Below are 16,916 nucleotides of genomic sequence, written 5' to 3' on the forward strand. Positions count from 1 at the left end.
ACTTTACAGAGTGAAAATTAGAAAGAAAAATAAAACTGACATATCTTCTCATTGTTTACAGGTGGAAAAAAGATAAGAACAACCAAACTCCATAGCATACCATTTTGAACATCCACAGTATATAACTCATTATGAAACATTACTTCAGTTATACCAAAGCATTTTGAATCTTAAACATTTCATTCTTTCACAGATCTATGTCTTTGGTTCAATTGACTCCCTCTACCTTGAATGCCCTTTCCTGTCTTCTACACATGAGAAGCTTATTTGCCACTAACAGCCCATGTCAGAACATTCCTTCCAAAAAGTCAGTCACCAGTATTTTCAGCTAGAGAAATCTCTCCTTCCAGAACACTCTGCTATCCCTCTTTTGGCCTTTATTTTTGCTATCCCTCTTTTGGCCTTTATTTTTAGCTTTTACAGTTATTTACATAAATATCTTCAAAAGAAAACTGTAAGCTTGAGGAAAGAAAAAAAAAATCTATTCATTTCCATATCATGTTACTGCCTAATGTATGGCTGTGCATACAGAAAATCCTCAATAAACATCTTAAATTGATTTAATAATAATTCATTTTGAGTCTGATACTTCCTTGTCAGAAAAATCCAAAGGAGAACAAGGATTTAAAAGCAAATCAATAAATGTGATAGGAAATTGTATGCCATGAAGTCTTCAGTGGATTTTTTGCCTATTCACTGATGAATACTGACAGAAATCACTAAATTTTCATTGGTTGGACCCTAAGTACACTAATACTTCACCAATGAGGTTAAGAAGATACTCTGCATAACCTCTCTGACACCTAAATTACCTTTTTATTCTCAAAGTCTTCATTCCTCAAATCTAAAAAAAAAAATCCTGTTTGACTGAACACTTTAGCAAAGGTACCTCAACCAGTACTATACCTTATAATGCACTTAGGATGCTAAAAAAATAAAACATCACTCTGGTCTCTTGATGTTTATCATCTAAAGCAGAGAGACGACAGGAAAGGTTTTTCAAAGCATGTAACCATAGTTCTACTGTAGAACATAGGAAACTGTATTCAACATCCTGTGATAAACCATAACAGAAAATATGAAAAAGAATGTATGTATATGCATATGTGTTACTGAATCACTTTGCTGTACAGCAGAAATAAACACAACATTGTAAATCAACTACACTTCAAAAAAAAAAAAAGCATAAGAAAGTAAACAGCCGTAACACTCACTCATGCGCTTTTCATCCAGCATAGGGCCAGGAGAATCCATGTTGAGGAGTGCCTCAGCAGCCTCGATGGTTTCAATTGTTTCATCCCCATTATGACAGGAAGCTTCTACTATAATACATTTAAACAGAAAAACAGAATTAGCACGAGACATCTGTTGTTCTAAAAAACACAGGTTTGGGAATCTCCTGTGGTCCAGGGATGAGGACTTTGCTCTTTCACTGCGGGGGCCCAGGTTTGATCCCCGATTGGGGAACTAAGATCCAGTTCCTCCATAATAGTTAAAACCAGAAAAGATAAATACTTCAATAAGCCTAGTAAAGTTATTAAAACAGGGCACTGTAACACTTCCTATTAAAAACTTAAGCCTTCTATTTAAATTATTTAAAATTTTGTAGATTTAAGGCATAGTAGAAAAGCAGATTACTCTTCTGTCAAGGCTCTGGAATTTCATGAATTGAAGGAAATATCCCACTAAAACTAATTTTTTTCTAAAAACTCAGGCAAGTAAGGCACAGATAAGTCAATAATCAATTACCATCTTCTAAACATTTATGTAACTCTAGCTATTCATTTATATAAGCTTTATAAATATTTTAAAGTTCTACTAGGTAGATGAAAATGATGAAATTAGTTTGTGTAACTATTTAATTACATAGCAATTAAGAAAATATTACAAGAAGAATTTCAAATCACTTCTTTGTCAAGCTTTTATAATGAGAAATATCAAACATACACAAAAGTAGAGGGAATCATACAATGAACTGAATGTATCAAGGGCCCAGTTTCAATATGTAATAATCAATTTTCCTTAATCTATACTCCCCAGCTCAATAAAGACACAAGATTATTTCAAAGTGAACCTCAGACAGCCTGTCTTTCATTGTAAATATTAGCGTATACAGACAATACCATGGTCACATCTTTTACAAATTAATTATTCTTTAAATCAGATATCCATTTAATACTGAAATTTCTCTGTCTCAGATTTTTTTAAAAGTTGGTTTGTTCACAACAGATTTCAAACAAAGTTCATGCATTACACTTGGTGGCATACACCTTCCTTCCTATTTTGTTTTGTTTTGCTGTTTATCTTAAGAGAAACAGGGTCAATCTGTTTGTAGTTTCCCACATTTTAGATTTTGCTGATTATATCTCTGTGGTGTCACTTACCACAGCCCTCCCCCATGTATTTCCTGTAAACTGGTAGATATTTCTGTAAGAATGACTTGATTCACATTCAGTTTTTTGCCAAGAATACGTGAAGGTAATGCTGTGTGATTCCATGTGCTTTTTGAAAGTAGGTAGTCTTTCTTCAGGACTGCTAGACCGAGAATCAGTTTCAAGCATTGTCAGCCTGATCCGGTCACCATTAAATTTCCCAACAGCCTCTCATCTAAAGGCGTTGCAGTTATTGATGACAGTTTGCCTAGATCCAGGAGTTCATTAGGGATTCCAAAATGGTGATAATCATAATCTTATCATTCCTCTCGCATTTATTAGCTAGAATTCTCTACGAAGAAGAACTTGCTGTCATTGACTATCTGGTTACCCTGAGCCACGGTTTATACAATAAGGGCAAATTAAATGCCTGGATCTTTTTCTGTTATTCACTAATTTCAGAGTAAAAAACGGGATCTTTCAAAAGTGACCACTGAGTTTAAAAGATTTTTGTTAGTTTCTAGTTTATGTTTCTATGTTTAAATATAAGCAAACACATACATATCATTTTTATTCTCTCCCTTATCTTAAATAAAAAATAACTATTCATGCTGTACTGACCCTTGCTTTTTAAACTTCATATATACTAGAAATCATTCCACAGCTGCATACAGAAATCAAACTACCTTTCGAATTTCAAAAAACATAAAGCAAATTTAATATCAGTGATCTAATTTGTAAAAGTCTGTTTATTACACTCAGTTTCAGTGTTCAGGGCAGGAAATGCAAAATAAATTGGTGAGTCCTACATAAAACAGGAATGAAAACCAAAAAAACAGTACAACTAAGCTTTTAAAAATACAGAGAAAATGTTTTCCCATCATTAAATGGATTACAAAAATTTCTTGCAGGCAACACTAAAACCCACAAGCTTTTTTTTTCTTCTAGTTTTACTGAGATATAATTGACATGCAGCATTGTGTGAGTTTAAGGTGTACAGCATAATGATTTGATCATTTCAATCATGAAATGATTATCACAATGAGTTTAGTGAATATCCATCATTTCATATAGATATAAAATTAAGGATACAGAAGAACTTTTCTTGGGATGAGAACCGAAGAATTACTCTTAATTTTTATATATAACATGCCTCAGTGTTACTTATATTTATCATACTGGACATTATATCCCTAGTACTTTATCTTTTAAATGAACATTTGTACCTTTTGACTTTGTCCAATTCTCATTCCCCTCTCCCCAAACCTCTGGTAAACACAAATTTGATCTCATTTTCTGTGAGTCTGTGTACTTGTTTTCGAAGTACAGCTGACCTACAACACTGTTACTTCCTCAACATAGTGATTGGGTATTTCTATACATTTCGAAATGATCACTATGATGTCCAGTTATGAAATGTTACCATACTAAGACACTACACAGTTATTTACTATACTCCCCACACTGTACATAGTAATACACATATATATAGATATATATACATAAAGCTATTCATCACTTAAATTCAAATGCATTTTAACAACCCTGCATTTTAAAAAATTAATTTATTTAAACTGGAGGCCAATTACAATATTACAGTGGTTTTTGCCATACACTAACATGAATCAGCCATGGACAACCCTGCATTTTTACTCCCCAACTCCACGTTTACTGTTCTTTGACATCATGCTTTACATATTTTTGTTCTGTGTATCTCAACTACAATTATTGTGGATACAGATAATTTCACTCTGCTTGTCTTTCAACCTTTCTACACGGCTAATTCACTATCTTTGCCTTCCTTTCAGGATTTTCATGTTTCTAGTTGTGGCCTTTTCTTTTTCAGTTAGAAAAGTAACATTTCTTATAAAGTTGGTTTGTGGGTGCAGAACTCTTTTGGCTTTTGCTTGTCTGTAAAACTTGGATCTCACCACCAAATGTGAATGAAAGCCTTGCTGGTTAGAGTGTTCTTGGCTGTAGATTTTTCCCTTTCACCACTTTAAATATAAGGAACCATTCCCTTCTGTTCTGCGTGGTTTCTGCTGAAAAGTCACCTCATGGCCTTATGCAAGTCCTCTTGTTTGTAACTTGTTGCTTTGCCCTTGCTGCTTTTAAAATCCTTATTTTATCTTTAATTTCTGCCACTTTAATTATAGTGTGTCTTGGTGTGGTCCTTCTTGGGTTGATCTTGTTTGGGACTCACTCTGCAGGAATTCCTGGACCTGGATGTCTGTGTCCTTTCCGAATTGGAAAGTTTTCAGTTATTATGTCTTCAAATATGTTCTCTGCCCCTTTCTCTCTCTTCTCTCTGGGACCCATATAATACAAATATTAGTACACATGATGTTGTCTGAGAGGTCTCTTTAACTGTCTTCATTTCTTTTTACCATTTTTCCTTTTTCATTCAGCTTCAGTGATTTCCAACAATGTTTTCCAGCTTGCTGATCCAATCCTCTGTATCATTTAATCTACTGCTGATTCCTTCTAGCACATTTTCATTTCAGTTATTGTACTCTTGCTGTCTGTTTGGTTGGTCTTTACATTTTCTAACTCTGGTAAAAACTTCTAACTTCTTGCTCTATGGATCCATTCTTCACCAGAGTTCCTTGAACATGTCTTACAATCATTACCTTGAGTTCTCTATAGTACATCACCAATCTCCACTTGACTTAGTTGTTATTCTGGAGTTTCATCTTCATTTAGAAGATTATTTCTCTGTCACCTCATTCCGCCTAACTTGCTCTTTTTATTTCTGTGTATCTGGTAGGTTGGTTACATTTCCTGATCTTGGAGAAGTGGTCTTTCGTAGGAGACCTCCTGTGCATCCCAGCAGCACTCTCCCCTCTGGTCACCAAAGCTATGCGCTCTGGGGCGCCCCCTAGAGGACTGTGTGGCTCCTCTTGTGACAGGCTGGCTATTGTGGGTGAACTGGCTGGTGCTGGGTAGGCTGCCAGGACCAGCCTTGCACAGAAGCTGCCAGAGACCCCAGGTGGTCCCAAGGCTAGTGCTGGCTCACAAATGGCCAGAGTCAGGTTCTAGAGTGGGGAGTTGTGGGGCCTGGGGCCCCAGATCTAGGGTTAACCTGCTAGAGGCAGGGCCAGTTCCTGGCACAGCTGGTTGTGGGTCCCAGGTTCTGTGTCCCCTAACTGGTGTTGACCCACTGGTGAATGGGGCTGGATCCCAGAGAAGCTGGGCTGATGGGTCTAAAGGGGTCCATCTCCTTTAATAATTTCACTTCCAGATCCTCAAGACTGGTAAAGAAGAAGAATCGCCACATAGGAGTTCTTAGTCAAATGCTTTTCAAAAATTTTTAACAACACAACCTTGTTTCAAAGGAAATTTTATATAAAACCCCAACATATAAACATATTAAAGTGGTATTTTCACATTGCATATTTCATAGGTTAAAACAGTGTTTATGAACAGGAAAATTTGAAATCAGGATTATAGATGACAGCGGCCACCTAAAGTAAGTCTCACATCCATAAAAGCAGTTTGATCTTTTTATTATTAAAAATTTCAAACAGAATCGAAATTCTGGGACACAGTAAAATGAATTCTCACATACCCATTCTCAGCATCACTTGTTATCAATACATAGTCAATGTTCTTTCATCTCATGCATCCTCCACTTACTGCCCAAGGACCCCCTCCCGACACACTCTGACCTTCAGGATTTTTCTGAAGGAATCTCTGACAGCATATTTTACCTCTAAGTATCTGAGCATATGTATCTGAAAGCTAAAGAGTCCAACACAATGCTATCATCATACCTAAAAATGTTAACAACTTTCTTCATTATCTGAAGTGCTACCTAGGTCTCATAATTACAGCTTATAACCTGTTCTATCCCCTCACCACCAACCCTGCAGCCTCTCAAAAGCGTGGTACTCTCCCCTCCCCCACCCTGGAGTAAGGGGGGCTATAACATCCCTTCATTTCTCATGACCTGACTCAGACAGGCATGGAAGAGTTAAACAGAGGCTTGGGTTGGAAGATAAGAAAGGTAAGAGAGAAGAAACATGAAAACAGAAAATCTGTCAAAATATGGGTTATTTTCTGGATCTAGGCGCTTGTCTGCATCTCATCATCAGCTGTCTTCAAGTCCAAGCCCAGGAGTGAAGCACTGAAAGGAAGAAATGATTCGTTCTCCTAAAGACACAGGATCTGCTTTCCTACTCTCTGTTTCTCCTCTGAGGACCAGTATCTTCCTTGGCCGCTAAAACCAGAAATAAACACTCCTTCAGGGAAGACTCTGGTTCCCAATCCACAGAGAGTGTGGCCTCACCCTAATGCATCAAGAAAGTAGATCAGAACACACTGCAAAAACCCCGTTAGCTACACAACACATCTATATATGCACAGAGGTGGTCACTCTGTTATACAAAACACAAAGATCACAGTCAGCGATGAGTAGAAACCTCTAATTGAAGTAATCTAATTCCCTTATTGATAAGGGAAAGACAAGTCTAGATTCATTAAAAACTTTCACTGAGCTGCTCTGGACAAAGATGTGAATATATGAGAACATGCTTTGCAAAATATAAGAGGACAATACAAAAATTAAGTGTTGCTGGTCAATGTTATCAGTGAGGGTGCAGTCACTTGATGTGTGACATTAGGCAAGTCACTGAACTTCTTTAATTTCAATTTCTTTTTCTGCTGAAAATTAAGTGAGATAACGTACTTTTACAAAGATCTACTATGTTAATATGATACGATAAGAAGTAGACAATGCCAGTTTGGTGGTATTCTTGCCCCAAAATGCATTATCACATTCCATCATGAGAAAACATCACAGAAATAGAACTGAGGGACATTCTACATGTCTGACCAGTACTCCTCAAAAGCGTCAGGGTTATAAGAGACAAGGAAAGACACAGGAACCGTCACAGATTGGGAGTGCCTAGGAGAAAATGACTACCAACTAATCGCAGTGTGAGATTCTAGATAGGCTCCTGGAACAGAAAAAGGACATTAGTGTGAAATGCGTGGAATATAAAGAAAGGCCAGGTTTAGTTGATAATACTGTGAAAAATGTTAATTTCTGGTTTTTAAATTAATAATAAATATTCAAATAACTTTTTACTTCCAAATAGTTTATTTTCTCAAACACCTCCAACATCTCTGGCCAAGATACAGGAAAGTTTAAATGTATAAAAATAAAAATGCATGCACCAGTTTCCAAAACTGATGAAAAAAGTACCACCTCAACACGCACACAGTGAACTCTTTGGTTTGAAATACCCTGCTAGTTCTGACTGAAGAAATCTTCCTGAAACCCCAGCACCTTATCCTTCATTTGGGTCATGGCCTCCTATTCTGCCTTCTGCGGCAGCAATAACAAAAGAGCATTCCTATCTTCTGCCCCACAGGCAACCTCTCATTGTCACCAGGAGTGTAGAGCGAGGCACACACAGTGCTCAGTGAAGGCCTGGTGAACTGAGCTGGTGTGGCTCCTCTCACACACCTCCTCTTTTGTCGCCTTCATCTCCGTCTATATAGGAAAGAAGAGGGGGAGGTGAGCAGGTGCTATGAGCCACAGGCAGACCAGAAGGGAAACGGCACTTCCTTCTCCCTGCAGGGCTCTAGCTTCTGCCACTAATGACGCTACTCAAAACCGAGTCGGGAATGTTCTTCCAGCCCCCAAGTCACAGAGAGAAGCCAACGCCTACGACGACGACGCTGCTCGGGGTGCACAGACCTGTGAGGGTGATGTCGTCCTCATCCTCGTCGATGATCTCCTCCTCAGCGACGTCCAGGGAGCTCTCAGTGATCATGTCGTTGGGCTCCTCCACACAGGCCAGACCTGCATAGCTGTTAAGAATATCAGCACCAGGAACATGCTCCACAATGACGGCAGGGAAAATAGCTGGATCACCAAGCTGGGAAGGCAAGGGGAAAAAAAGATTAACCAAGTTTTGCTTTTGTTAAATACAACCCAAACTGATTTATACTGGACATCAATTTAGTTTTCACATCATCAGCTACTTGTATGTATGTACAATGTAGTATGTACTACAATGTATGTACTAATACATACATTGACAATCCTAGGCTACAGAGAATATACATCTACTATGACCAAATAATTTTGGGTCTTTTTTTTTTAACTTTTTACTTTGGGTTGGGGTACAGTCGATTAACAATGTTGTGACAGCCTCAGGTGAACAGCGAAGGGACTCAGCCATACATACACGTGCATCTGTCCTCCCCCAAAACCCCCTCCCATCCAGGACGCCACATGACACGGAGCAGTTCCCCGTGCTTTACAGTAGGCCCTTGCTGGCTATCCATTTTAAACGCAGTGGAGAACTTCCCGGTGGCTCAGTTGCGCCTGCCATTCCAGGTGACGTGGGTTTGATCCCTGCTCCGGGCAGATTCCACGTGCTGTGGAGCAACTAAGCCCATGCACGGTAACCACGGAGCCCGCGTGATCTACAGGCAGTGCTCTGCAACAAGAGAAGCCACTGCAGCGAGAAGCCCACACGCTGCACCGGAGAGCAGCCCCCACTTGCCACAACCAGAGAAAGTCCCGCACGCAGCAACGAAGATGCAGTGTGGCAAAAAGGAAAAAGAAAGATCCCATGTGTAATAACTAGGACTCAGTGCAGTCAAATACATTTTAAAAATAGATAAATAAATATAGCGAAGTGTACATGTCCATCTCTAACTCCCTAACTATCCAATTTTGGGTCTTAATAGCCAAGTTTTCACCAGGAATTTCTATAAAAGTATGTTTTTAAAGTGAACTAAACTAAAAACAAAAACTAGTATCATGAATAAGAAGTGGCATACGAATAAGTATACAATTAAATAAAACCTCAACCAAAGTTTCTTGGACAGAAAAAGATCTGTGAGCTTAATAAATATTACATCGTCACTTGGCACACAGGCCGTGTTTAACAATTGCTTTTGACTGAAATGGGAAAACTAACTTTCACTTTCTATTCAGTCATAAGATCAGGGAATCTCGTTTCACAGATGAGGAAACTGACCCAGAGAGACTTTTTAATAGCCTACTCAAATATCAGTTAGTCATGAAAAAAAATTCAATGCTAAAATGAAAACCAAATAAAATATGCTTTCTAAGTATTCCATTGTTGTTAGTCGCTAAGTCGTGTCTGACTCTTGCAACTCTATGGACTGTAGCCTGCCAGGCTCCTCTGTCCAAGGGATTTCCCAGGCAAGAATACTGGAGTGGGTTGCCATTTCCTTCTCCAGGGGATCTTCCTGAGTCTCCTGCATTGGCAGGTGAATTCTTTACCACTGAGTCATCAGGGAAATCTCCAATCTAAGTATACATGAATCATAATACTATATAATAAGGGCTGTCTACAAAATAATTATTTCTTAAAGTAAAAAGGCAGACACTTTTTAACTTGTCTCATATTGCTCTCCTTGTCATATGGTAAGAGTATTATTCGTTACACTTCATATTAATGTTTCTCTGCAAATCATCATCTCCTAAGCCACTAATACATATTAAAGTCTATTGATTTAAAAAAATCAATTAGTGATAGACCTCATTAAGTTTCTACCTCTTTTACTTTAAAAATTAAAAAACTTCAGACTTTAAAAAGTTGTAAAAGTAGCACATTCTCTTACAACCTTCATTCATATTCCTCAAACGTTAATACTTAATCACATTTATCATCCTCTTTCTATATTATTCTTTCTATATCTATAGTTTTTGTGATTTATTTAAAAGTGGAAAACATATTGACCCTTTAACCTTAAACACTTAAGCGTATATTTTCTAAATATATGATCATTATCTTATATAAAGATAGCACAATTATCAAAATTGTGCTTTAATTGTGCTTTAATTATCAAAAAGTAACCTTGATACAGCACTATTATTTAATCTATAGAATTTACTTAAATTTCTCCAATTGTCTCACTAATGTCTTAAAAAATTTTTTTTAAATTGGGATCAAGATCATAATTTTCATTTGGTAAATATCATGTTTCTTCATGACAACTTCTCTAATTTAGAACAATTCCTTTCTTCTCCTTTAATCTGGAGCAGTTCCTCAGTTTGTCTTTCATGATCTTGACACGGGAAAAATAAAGGCCATTTGTTTCATAAAATGTCTCCCAATTTGGGTTTGTGTTAGTAACTCAGCAAGAATACCAAAAAAGCAACACTGTGTCCTTTCAAATACATCTTATCAGGAGGTCCAAAATACCAATTAGTCTCACTATGAGTGATATTAACTTTGATCATTTATTTAGTTTGGATGCGGTCTACCAGACTTCTCTACCATTATTACTGTATTTCCTTTTATAATTAGTAAATATCTTATGGGAAGACAGCTCATGTAAATATCCTTTTTCTTAAAATATGTAGGGAGAAAATATTATTTATGACTTCATTATAACTTAAGCATCCTCAATCTTTTAAAATTAATGTTTGTAGCAGTGCACAGAAGTTAAACACTACTGCGAACATAAGAATTTAATCACCCAAATTAAATATATGATATCATAGGTACTAAATACCATCCATGCCTTCAAGAATGCTATGTTCTGAAATTTATAAATAATATTAATACTAAAGCATATTTGGATGGTTTTATTTTCAAATGTTTCTTCCTATTTCAAGAGGAAGTTAGTGAGAAGTAACCAGCTGTCCAAATCCTAAGTTTTGAAATAGAAAGAGGCTCAAACATTACAAAGAAAAACACACACAGGGAGGCACTAGAGGGAGCATCACATAAAGGGCCCCAGGACAGTCACTGCCTTGCACTTCTCTTTGGAGAATGAACTGTCGAACAAGCAACCCAACCCAGCAGGGCCCGTGCTTGTCACAACACTTCTTTTCTTCTCTCCTAAGAGCTCAAGTTAAGCTCCTCATCTAACAAGGCTAAGCCCAGAGTGAGTTAATTTTCATGAATTCATTTTATGCCACAACAACTCTACACATCAGGTAAGGATATGGCTTATTATCTCTATCTATTGGCAAATGAAGAATTAGACTAAGAAATTTACCCAAGGGGGTGTCCCTAGTGGTCCAGGGGTTAAGACTTGAAGCTTTCACGCAGGGGACACAGGTTCAATCCCACACGCCATGCTATGTGGCCAAAAAGTTAAAATATTAAAAAAAAATTTACCCAAGATTAGCACTAAGTCCGGAGAAGGCAATGGCACCCCACTCCAGTACTCTTGCCTGGAAAATCCCATGGACGGAGAAGCCTGGTAGGCTACAGTCCATGCGGTCGCTAAGAGTGGGTACGACCGAGCGACTTCACTTTCACTTTTCACTTTCATGCATTGGAGAAGGAAATGGCAACCCACTCCAGTGTTCTTGCCTGGAGAATCCCAGGGACAGAGGGGCCTAGTGGGCTGCTGTCTATGGGGCGCACAGAGTCAGACACAACTGAAGTGACTTAGCAGCAGCAGCAGCAGCAGCACTAAGTCAGAGACAGAGGCAGATCAATGCAATTCACAAGAGAAGCCCTCAAATGGAAGCAAAGAATTCCTCCCTACCCACATTTATTTGGCTCTTGAAATTTGGAGAGTGAGTATTTAGACTGTGGCTATTAAGAGGGATCGCTCCAAAATTTTTCTGAATCCATACAGTTCCCAAGTTTCAAATAACTAAAGCTGCTTGTTACTACTTTCTACCTCATCCCAGTCTCTTATCCTGGAAGTGGATTGGAGCTGATGGCTCTGTTCTCCAGGTATACAGGTGTTAGGAGACACCCAGTCATGTACTCCTATAACCAATACTGCTTCCCTGGTGGCTCAGATAGTAAAGAATCTGCCTGCAAAGTGGGGAGACCTGGGTTCAATCCCTGAGTTGGGAAGATCTCCTGGAGGAGAGCATGGCAACTCACTCCAGTATTCTTGCCTGGAGAATCCCCATCGACAGAGGAGCCTGGCGGGCTGCAGTCTATGGGGTCGCATTGAGTCGGATGTGACTGAGCGACTAAGCACAGCACAGCAGCGCCCCTCTCCAGAAGCAACCACTGAAGCCAGTATCTTTGTTCTGTAATAGAGGCAGTCTATGCATAGTCAAGTATATTCTAATTTGCTTTAGACAATCATTTCTAGGGCACTTCCAGGTTTTAAGATGTACTTTAAAGGCACGGATATGAAAACTGTCTGTTTACAAACTTACATCAGAAGAGATTACTCATTTTTAATGGGCTAAATGCAGGGGGAGGGGGAGGCAGTCATCTACGCACAGTGGTCACATACCTTCTGGCTTTGCTACTGATATTAGCTAATATTTATTAGCACCAGGCATTTTGCTCACTGCTTCACACGGATTACCACCTTATGTCATCATCACAAAAACCCAATAAGAAAGGCACATCAGATGATTTACCTTATACACGAGAAAATGAAGTCTCAAAGAGAAGGAAAACAGTTCACTGTAAGTGGAAGAATCTTAACCTAAAGTTGACTCCAGAGACCAAGTTCTTTACCTTTTCACTATTACAGCCAGCCTGAAACATGATGCTGTTTTGTTCTGCAACTTTTTTTCCCTTTTACGTATTTACTTAGCTCTGTTTAGAAACACAGAATAGGTGAGGAGCTGTGTTTGGGGCATGACTTTCAGTGTTATCTTTTCCAGGACTTCTCCAATCCAAATCTACTATAAACCACCTTGAGGGCACAGCCAGCTCCTGCCACTCCCAGGGACTTCCCAGGATCACTCCCAACTTGGCCATACCGTCTTCTCCTTCTAGATACTGGCTCGTCTCATGAAAAACACAGGCCACTCTTCTCTAGTCCACTGAGATGTGTATTCACAGTTATTCAACTCTTAATTTCTCCAGGGTGCTGTTAATTCATGTACAATAAATAGACCAACTCTGTGTCTCAGGTAACCAGCCTCAATCTGTATACACAAAATAGATCCAGGAAACCCTTCTCAGGTGACTGGAAAGACACTTCCCCTCTATAACCATAAAGAGAAAGAAAATACATACTCCAGAAAAGCCTGCTGCTGATCTGGGCTCATGGTAAACTCCTGCCTTATAAACTGATTGACTAAACTCACTGACTACTGACTGAGTCATTAGGAACTTTAAAACTTCATAACCACACGTTCTAAAATTCCCTGTAGAGCATTCCTGGGGACTCAGTGGTACAGAATCTGCCTGCCAATGCAGGAGACACAGGTTCAATCCCTGGTCTGAGAGGATCCCACATGCTGCAGAGCAACTAAGCCCCTCGCCGCAACTGCTGCAGCCCAGGTGCCCTGGAGGCTGAGCTCCACTACAAGAGAAGCCCGCACACTGCACCTAGAGAGCACGCCCTGCTCGCGCAACGAGAGAAAAGCCAGAGGAACAATGAAGGCCCGGCACAAACAAAAATAAATTAAAAACAAAAATTGTTTTAAGTAATAAAATCCCTGATAAAGAAGTGGACCCTAATCTCTTGAGTGAAAACAAAGATGGTAAACTTTCAAATACTGAATTTTCCTAGATTTCAATTTTTTTTAAATAAATAAAATATGGGGACTTGTTGTATTAATTTGCTGTAGCTGCTATAACAAAGTACCATAGGCTACATGGCTGAAACAGCAGAAATGTACTCTCTCTCAGTTCCAGAGTCTGCATGGCTGATATCACAGCGATGGCAAGGTCAGTTCCTGAGGGCTGTGAGGGAAGGGTCCAGCCAGGCCTCCCTCTTTGGCTTGTAAACGGCCCTCTTCGTGTTCACACAGTGCTCTCCCTGTACGTGTCTCTGTCCAAGTTTTCTCTTCTTATAAAGGCACTCATCATATTGGATCAGGGGCCCACCCTATTCCAGTATAAACTCATGTTGTATCCACAACAATCCTGTTTCCAAGTAAGGTCACATTCTGGGGGTCAGGGCTTCAACATTTGAATTTGAGGCGTGGAGAGCAATTCAGACTATAACAAGATTCAAGTTAATTTAGCCTTAAGTCTCTCATTTGACAACTAAGTCCCTTGACCCTAAACAATCTCAGTAGCTTATGACAATGAATGCTAGTTGCTCAGTCATGTCCATGGACTGTACCCAGCCAAGCTCTTCTGTCCATGGAATTCTCCGGGCTAGAATACTGGAGTCGGCTGCCATTTCCTTCTCCAGAGGATATTCTCAACTGAGGGATCAAACCCAGGTCTCCTGCATTACAGGTGGATTCTTTACCATCTTTATGGCAATTAAAAAAAATACATATATATATATATATAGCCATGACATTAAAAGATGCTTGCTTCTTGGAAGAAAAGCTATGACAAACCTAGATAGCATATTAAGAAGCAGAGACATTACTTTGCCAACAAAGGTTCATATAGTCAAACCTATGGTTTTTCCAGTACTCATGTATGACTGTGAGAGCTGGAACATAAAGAAGACTGACCACTGAAGAACTGATGCTTTTGAACTGTGGTGTTGGAGAAGACTCTTGAGAGACCCTTGGACTGCAAGAAGATCAACCCAGTCAATCCTAAAGGAAATCAATCCTGAATATTCGTTGGAAGGACTGATGCTGAAGCTGAAGCTCAAATACTTTGGCCACCTGATGCAAAGAACTAACTCATTTGATAAGACTCTGATGCTGGGAAAGATTGAGGGCAGGAGGAGAAGGGGACGACAGAGGATGAGACGGTTGGATGGCATCACCAACTCAATGGACACGAGTTTGAATGAGCTCCGGGAGACACTCTGGGAGATGGCCAAGGACAGGGAAGCCTGGTGTGCTGCTGTCCATGGGATGGAAAAGAGTCAGACAAGACTGAGCCACTGAACAACAACAAAATAGTAATTTAGGAATAGTAACAGGAATTGTTACAATAGTAACAATAGTAACTTGTTATAACAGTAACAAGTAATTCAGGAATGTTAACAATAGTAACAATCAATAGTAACAATAGTAACATTCAAACATATTCTACATATATCATAAAAAAATAATATATAAGAATATATATAAAATAATATATAAGAACACATATAATATGTATAAGAATATATAGACAGAATATATATTATATATATACTATATAAGAATATATTATATATTATATAACATTATATGATCTATATAACATATTCTTATATATATAAATGCATTCTTATATAAGAATATATTCATATATATATACACACTTGTTACTATTCCTAAATTAAGATTAGATAGTATCCAAGTTTCTTTACTGAAGACCATCAAAGTTTATCTACCTAGTTTTGCCATATCACTTCAACCAGACTCCTTCCTAAGATTTATTTAAAACAAGAATTTCAGGAAGGCCAGAGCTAATCATAAAATGGCCACATTTCTAATAGTTAGCAATAAGATGTAAACTTCCTTTAAGAAATAAGGGAGTCAACACTTTACTGATGAACACACAAAAATACTACGTTTTATTTGGCTGGCTACTTAAAAAATCTTTTTCTCCAAATCCTCTAAATCAACTTTAAAACCTCTCCTCTTTTAAATAATTATATTAAATAAGCATCTCCTCTTCGGTACCTTTCACTTGAATCAGGGAATCTAAGTAAACTCTATCTGTGGTTATCAACCCTGACTATACACTGAGAAACATCTAAAAATATCAGTACCTTACCCTATATGGGATCAAATATATCAGAATATCTAAGCATATGACCAGCACATGTTATCAAAGCTTCTCAGATGATTCCAGTGAGAATGCAGAGGTCAGAACCACTGCTCCTGAGAATTACAAGATTCTAAACTGCATTCTTGGGACTTCCCCTGGTGGTTAAGACTCTGCCTTGCAATGCAGCGGACAGGGGTTCGATCCCTGGTCAGGGAACTAAGATTCCACACACCACAGGGCAACTGGGCCCAAGCCCAGGTGCAACAACTAAAGAGTCCACACGCTGCAACTGAGACCCAGTGTGCTCACATAAATTTTTTAAAAATTTAAAAATAAACTGCACTGCCTAAATTGAGTCAACTCTTATTATTTGTGCCAATGTCTGATTTCCTAGTAATCCAAAGAGACAAACAGTTATATTATTATGTTATGAGATCTTTTGCTATTTGGCACTTGCTGATTACTTTCCTATTTGCTTTTGAAAGAGAATCAAAACAAATCACAAATGATGGGTGGGAAGAGAGAGGGAAGGCTTCTTAGAGTTGGTAAAGAATTTGCCTATCATGTGGGAGACCTGGATTCAATCCCTGGGTTGGGAAGATCCCCTAGAGAAGGGAAAGGTTACCCACTCCAGTATTCTGGCCTGGAGAATTCCATGGACTGTATGATGCACAGGGTCACAAAAGAGTCCAACAGACTGAGCGATTTCAACTATTTCCATAAACAAACTACAGTAATAAATTGTAGTAGAAATAAAATGACTAATACAACAACAAACAATAGACTGGCTTTTGACTGTTTTGCAACTTTAGTGAAAGTGTTAACAGCTCCAGACAGAAAAATGCAAATACCAGTTTCCGTTTCTATTAATTTCAGGTAAATTTATGACATGTGATGAAAACAAAATTAATAGTTTTTTTAGCAGCAACAATAAAAATCAAACCAAGTGTTAGGAGAGAGACAATTCCCCAAATTTCAACAGTGTCCACTATACAGT

General features: G+C 38.5%; 1 protein-coding gene across 5 annotated transcripts in view; it reads right to left on the minus strand.

Annotated features, from left to right (window-relative positions):
- ELF1 (E74 like ETS transcription factor 1) overlaps positions 1-16,916 on the minus strand; it is a 121,484-nt gene that overhangs the window by 20,285 nt on the left and 84,283 nt on the right. For 4 of the 5 annotated variants that reach the window (XM_070380224.1, XM_070380226.1, XM_070380223.1 and 1 more), the window contains exons 3-4: positions 8,077-8,257; positions 1,215-1,322 (exon numbers count right to left, since the gene is read on the minus strand). In XM_070380224.1, the coding sequence (XP_070236325.1) occupies positions 1,215-1,322; positions 8,077-8,257 (289 nt within the window). The remainder of the gene's footprint in view (positions 1-1,214; positions 1,323-8,076; positions 8,258-16,916) is intronic. The other variant, XM_070380227.1, reaches the window with a different exon arrangement.

This window comes from Bos mutus, chromosome 12 (genome assembly GCF_027580195.1).
Source record: "Bos mutus isolate GX-2022 chromosome 12, NWIPB_WYAK_1.1, whole genome shotgun sequence".
Taxonomy (NCBI): Eukaryota; Metazoa; Chordata; class Mammalia; order Artiodactyla; family Bovidae; genus Bos; species Bos mutus.